We start from the raw sequence: 6086 nt of genomic DNA, 5'->3' as shown, positions 1-6086 counted from the left end.
GAACTGTGCAGAGGCCTGACTTCAAAGCATTTTGCGAAGACTTGTGAAAATGAAACAAGAGTGTAATTACAAAAGACACCACCAAATCCATTTTTATTTTGCAAGTAGATGCCTTTTAGAACTTTCTGAGTGTTAACAGATTTTATGCCGATTTTATGCCACTTTCATTATCTTGATTGTAATTCTGTCTATCCCATATCTTACCGGTCCAGGTCTGGCCAAACACCTTGGGCATAACGTCTGTGAGTGGTGAGGGATTACTGCACTGCGCTGTTCTGTACTGTTCTGGTTCGGAAGCTGTCTACGGGCCTAGAAAATAGTCCTTGGCAGTATTTTAAAACCTCATCTATAACCTGTAGTTTCGTACTTCACCTCACCGTGAGGGTGATTCTGTTGCCACGTGGTTTTTTGTGACAGTAGTTGCTATTCTTGTTCTGAAATGATGTATTTGTAGATCATGGAGTCGAGCCATTAATTATAGTCGTTCAAAACCTTCAAAGTCTGAACACAATTTGAATTTACCACTGGGTCAGATTCTACTAATTTTCCACCAAAGAATATTTTTGGTTGAGAAAAAGCACCCGAAGTGTAGTTTTATAATAGATTTCCATATGGTGTATGTTCATTGACAGATACAACATACTTCAGGCAAAAGATGGAAAACCATTTGGAAGATGGCCGTTTTCTTGGGAGTTAAGGTACAAATTTGATGGCTTTACTGTAGATCTACGAAATGTAAAGTCAGACGACAGACTATTTTATCTTTTATTTTCATATGAAAATAGATTTTAAGCAAAATCCAAAAATAAAATTTGACACTATAAATGAAGGGCTTGAGTACATTTTTTTTTTCTCTACGTAGCTATAATTTCACCAGTTTATAGCTTCCAATTTGCAATTACAATCAGCAGTAGTTTTATGGCAACACATTCAAAGATAAAAAAAACAAAACCCTCAGCCATCTAGGACCCTGGTTTAAGTTGTACACAACGATTCCCATATGTACATGTGATTTACAAAAACCCTGGCATTTAACGATACAGGTGGGGTAAGCTACAGTGGAGGTGCAGCATCGGAGTTCACTGGATCTTGATAAAAACCAAGCGGCACTCCAGTTACAAAGTGAGGTAGAGAAGGTATTTCCTCAGATGGGTTTCCGCATCTGGCTGAACAGTTCTCTTCCTGCAGTTAAGACAAAAGGAGGAATTCTTGCAACAGTAACCAAAGTATTAACAGAACCAAGTGACAGCGCCATGGCTAACAGGTAAAAGACCTACTTGCAAGTACCTCTTTGGAAAAATGTTTTGAGATGAACCACTGTGTAAAATTACCCAAGGGTAAAGGGAAAAGCTTAAGACTGTATAAGACAGAATTGAAGGTCCTCCAACTGGAAGTGGTAGTTAAAAGAACTCTGTAATACGTACCCCCCATGAGCCGGGAGCTGGGAATGGCATCAGTGTCGGTAACTGTCCAGAAATTGTGACGGACCCTGTAGAACCTGGAAGGAGCTCTGCAAAGGGAGATGAAAACACTGGGCTCAGAAGCCAGCCCCTAACTCCAACTCCGTTCAGGCTTTCATCCCACACACCTGGATTGCGACCCCAGACTCCAAGATATTTCTGACAGTCTTTCCCCCGCCCCCCTCCTCTAACACTTGTTACTCTCCTGAATTTGAATTCAGAGCACCTCAACCCCTGGGGCCACCACTGTGAGCTGACAATTGAACGCACCTAAACCCCGATGCACTCAACCTCTGCCGCAGGCTGTCTTCCCTCTAAAGCCACCTTCTTTCCAACACCCGGTGCCTCCGACACTCTCTTAAGGCTGCCCGAGGCCCATGATGGTTCTGGTTCTGGCCTGTACCCGACTTGGTCCCACCACGGGTGTTAAGGGAATCCCGTTCAAATCTTGCTTTGCTGCTGCAGAGCTATGTGCCTATGAAAGAGGCAACTGCTTCTGAATGTTCCTTGAGGCACAGCCATGCTATATACTGCTCTGCAGTGGTGACAGATGAGCCCTGAAGTCCTGGTTTCGTCTTTTGCCAGGACATTTTTCATTGTGCACAACTCCTTTATCTACAGATAGGAGGTATCTCCTAGGAGGCAAAGGCTACATGAGATGATATATGTAAAGTGCTTCGTACATGCACACAGTAGGTGCTCAAAAGTGGGAGCCGTTCCCTATCTCTGGGTCACTATTTACTAATTCCACGAGCGTGTTTCATGGTCCTCAACTATGAATAACCTCGTCTACGTCTCACACAGAATGCCTTCGTGAACTTCGGGGGTTCTAAAGACCCTGCGCTAAGAGGCCTGAGTTCAGACTTTTGCTGAGGAGGCGGAGTAGGAACACGCCAATCATTCTTCCCCACGAGAGAGGGAGACAGACCAGCTAAACCAGGACCCGGACTGGCCTCACAGCCCGAATGCTCTACTGACGGAGCAGAGAACAAGGGAATCCACCGGGGGAGCACAGCAAAGGATTCACTACGTCCCTGATAGTCTCGAGTTCTGGGCTGTTCCCGAAGCCATCACCTTATCCTCTTTCTATGTCTCCCACCCAACCGATTCTAGTTTTCTCAGGGACCATTTAAAACAAGCAAGTCTTCCATAAGACAAGTTTTCCAGAGACTTGAAGGTGGCATTTATGTTCTGAGTCTCCTCTGTGTAGACTGTGGCCCCCAAAGCGTTCAGAGACTTCCCATGTGTAGAACAGAGCCTCCTCTTACCTGGCTCGGTCCAGGTTGAGAGTCCTCAGCAAGGGAAGACTCTGTCTGAGACAGACTGGGTGACGCCGTGGAGTCTCCAGAGGTGCTGGTGACCAGTTCCCCCAGAGCATCGACCTGTCTCCTCAGGCTGTGTAAAGTGCCCTCTGTCTGCCGCTTCCCCTTAATTAACACTTCCGCTTGCTTGGACATACAGTGTCGAAGCTGGGCCTGAAAGTGTCACGGTGAAATTCAGGGTTTTACACAGAAGCAACGTACCTGAACGATCAGTAGTCTCCTCATCTTAACACCGATAGGCAAATCTGACGATTCTAAAGTAGGAATGGCTGCTGAAAATGCTCTTGTCCTCAAGAAAAAAAAGAAATCCAGGAGGATGCTGGTGGCTACTCTCAGCGTGCGGAAAACTTGGATCATTCCGCGTTGTCATTAACTGGGCCTTTTTTTTTTTTTAATGTTTGTTTATTTTGAGAGAGGGGCAGGGGGGAGAGAATCTTAAGCAGGCTCTGTGCCCAGCACTCAGCCCCAAGTGGGGCTCAGTCCCACGACCCTGGGATCATGACCTGAGCCACAATTAAGAGTCAGGCGCTTCACTGAGTCACCCAGGCACCCCGACCTGGGCCTCTTGCTCGGCCTGTTCTCTCCACCGTAACAACGCTTAGGATTTCTGCACCCCTGGCCTCCCCATTAAATGACTACCTCGTCTCTCTCTTTTCCGCCCAGACTTAGCAGAAGATGGGTTTATACGTGATATCTTCAGTGTCTCTCACAGTATATTCAATCCTCAGCCCCACACTATTTGCGACTTGCCCCTGTGCTGTTTCTTCAAAATGATTCTCTCCGAGGCTATGAGGCTACGGCAGTTCTAACACAACTTTCTGTGATGACGGGAATGTTCTGTATCTGTGCTGTCCAAAAGCGTTAGCACTAGCCACAGGTGGCTATTGAGTCACTAAAAATGTGACAACTGAAGCACTCGATTTTCAACCTGATTTAATTATAATTCGTTTACATTTAAACAGCCACACGTGACTGGAGGCTATGGCACATCAAGGGCCTCCACTCCCTCAACACGGTTCACGGCTCCTCCTCAGCCATGCCATATATGTAGCCATTCTCCAAAGACACATCCTGTCCTCTCATTCTATCCCCCTCCCACTTTCCAACTCCCACCTACACCCTTCACCCCCAAATCGTTAGGTCAACACTGACCGCTAAATCCCAGACTCTGCAGCTACCCAGGGAGAGGGCGGCCCTGGTTGGCTCACAGGCCTTCAGGCTCCGCGTGTTCTGAGCCTAACAACTTCCCGTCTGACACCCAAGCCTACTTTTCCAGTAGTGCCAGTCTTTCCCCCAACCACTGGCCTGTGAGCCCGTTCTGGTTCATCACTGCATCTCTACTTTCTGTCCCAAGTACTCGGCTTCTGTCAGTTGGAGCTGAGGCAAAGCAGCACTACACAGGTTAAGAACACTGGGCCGAACACCACAGTTCATGGTTTTCAATACCGTACTGACTGTGCGATGCCAACTTCTCTGAGCCTCGACCGTGCGATCTAGAAAACTGCTGGTGCCGTAACAGAGGGAACGACAGCAGTGCATGCAGGTGAGCAATTTCCCCTACTCTCCTCAACACACCAAGGGTCTCCTACCATATTGTTTCAAAGGGGGACTTTGCAGGGCGCATGGGTGGTTCAGTCAGCGAAGCGTCTGACTCTTGATTTCAACTCAGGTCATGATTCCGGGGTCGTGGGATTGAGCCCTGCATGGGGCTCTGTGCTGAGCGTGGAGCCTGCTTAATATTCTCTCCCTTTCTCCCTCTGCCCCTCCCCCACTTGCACACATGCACGCTCTCTCTAAAATAAAAAAATAAAAGAGAAATAAAAAATAATAAAGGGCAACCTTGAGTCGATCTTCACGGTGACGCAGTTTCTCTCGGAGTGCCTCTCCACGCCAGTGTTCATCCTTTTTCAGAGACAGGGGGAAACGTCAGAGTCCCAGACACCACTAGCCTTTCTCGCCTCCCACCCTCCCCCAGCCCCATTCTGGTTTTCAGCTTATGGGGGGTTGGGGGAGGAGGTGGGAATAAAATCATCCTTCTTCAGAGTCCAGAGATCAGTGGGATAAACCCTTACCATTATGTGAATCTGGGAAAAATTCAGTTTTTCTTCAAAAGGTGATGGTCTCTCACTCACGGTGAATGGGAAGTTTTCTTTCAAGCTTTCCAACCCTCCCTCTAGGTTTTCATTCCTTTCCCAAATAGCCTCCAGATCTGCTGGTAGTTCTGGAAGAAACTGGTTGAGATTCTTCAGGCTGGTTCTGATTTCATCCTTCACCTCACATTTAAGTGATCTCATCGCCTCACTGATTTCCATTTGTCTTCTCTCCAAATCTTTTTGGTTTGTCATCTAAAGAGTGAGAGTCAAATACCATTGGGTAAGGTCTGGGACTTACACGGAACTGAACTATTTAATGCATCAAATATGTCTGGAACTTTCCATCTGCAGAATTAAGCTCTCCCACTCTCGGCGTAAACGGCTCTCAGCCTGGTTACATTACACGATGGCAGAGCTTTCTCCTGGGGTCATTCCTTCTTGCCTGGGGATCTGGGTCCCATAGACTTGTTTGTGGCAGAAAATCTAACATTTCAACACAGTTCGTTGGGACGTGATAAAATTTCATGCTGAAGAACTGCCACTTTCCTTTCAAAAACTAACAGAAGAAGCCTGCCGCACTTACGGGGATTTTAGAAGTACATTTTAAACGAATGCTTTTTTCTCGTAGAGGTGATTTCTCAATTTTAAGACTAGAAAAAAAAGATTTGATTTAAAGGACATTCTCAGAATCGGCTTTTTACAACTCGCACAAAGAAATGCTCCTATTCAGAGAGCTATTTAAGAGAAAAACCCTGAGCCCCGCGGGGAGTGGGCAAGCCCAGCGAGCGTCGTCTGCCCGGCCGGCCCGTGGGGTCCCCGGGCGCGCACCTGTTTCCTGAGATCCACGTACTCGCGCTGCATCTGGCTGAGCTCCTTCATCAGGCGCCTGGCCCGCTCGTGGTTGTCCTGGGCCACCTGTTCGATTGTTGCCATTTCCTTCTGCATGCAGCTGTTCTCCTGCTTTTGCTCCTGGCACGGGAGGAGGAAAATGACCCCGGGGTCCGGCACGTGGACGCGTGCGTGCATCACGGCCTTACACGCCCACTAGTTCTGACACTTCCCATCTGGGCTCCAGCTGTCAAGTGGGGATAATGCCACCTGCCTTCTTCAGCAGCTGTGGCAGAGCTGGGAGTCCATACGCGGGCCGAGCCTGTTAGCCCACGGTCGGAATTCTGCGTCTGCAACGTTACCCGTGACAACACGTTACTTTC

At 47.8% G+C, this 6086-nt stretch overlaps 1 protein-coding gene across 7 annotated transcripts in view; it reads right to left on the bottom strand.

Moving 5' to 3' along the window:
* Positions 1-596: 596 nt before the first annotated feature.
* The window catches only part of CNTRL (centriolin), an 83508-nt gene continuing 78018 nt past the window's right edge, over positions 597-6086 (bottom strand). For all 7 annotated transcript variants that reach the window (XM_042912440.1, XM_042912439.1, XM_042912442.1 and 4 more), the window contains 6 exons: positions 5704-5844; positions 4855-5127; positions 4622-4684; positions 2729-2935; positions 1425-1510; positions 597-1181 (listed from right to left, as the gene is read on the bottom strand). In XM_042912440.1, coding sequence (XP_042768374.1) covers positions 1454-1510; positions 2729-2935; positions 4622-4684; positions 4855-5127; positions 5704-5844 — 741 coding nt within the window. In that variant the 3' untranslated portion in view covers positions 597-1181; positions 1425-1453. The remainder of the gene's footprint in view (positions 1182-1424; positions 1511-2728; positions 2936-4621; positions 4685-4854; positions 5128-5703; positions 5845-6086) is intronic.

Source organism: Panthera leo, chromosome D4, assembly GCF_018350215.1.
Source record: "Panthera leo isolate Ple1 chromosome D4, P.leo_Ple1_pat1.1, whole genome shotgun sequence".
In the NCBI taxonomy this organism is placed as follows: Eukaryota; Metazoa; Chordata; class Mammalia; order Carnivora; family Felidae; genus Panthera; species Panthera leo.
The sequence above is the reverse complement of the archived record's forward strand: the minus strand, read 5'-3'. Positions and strand labels throughout refer to the sequence as shown.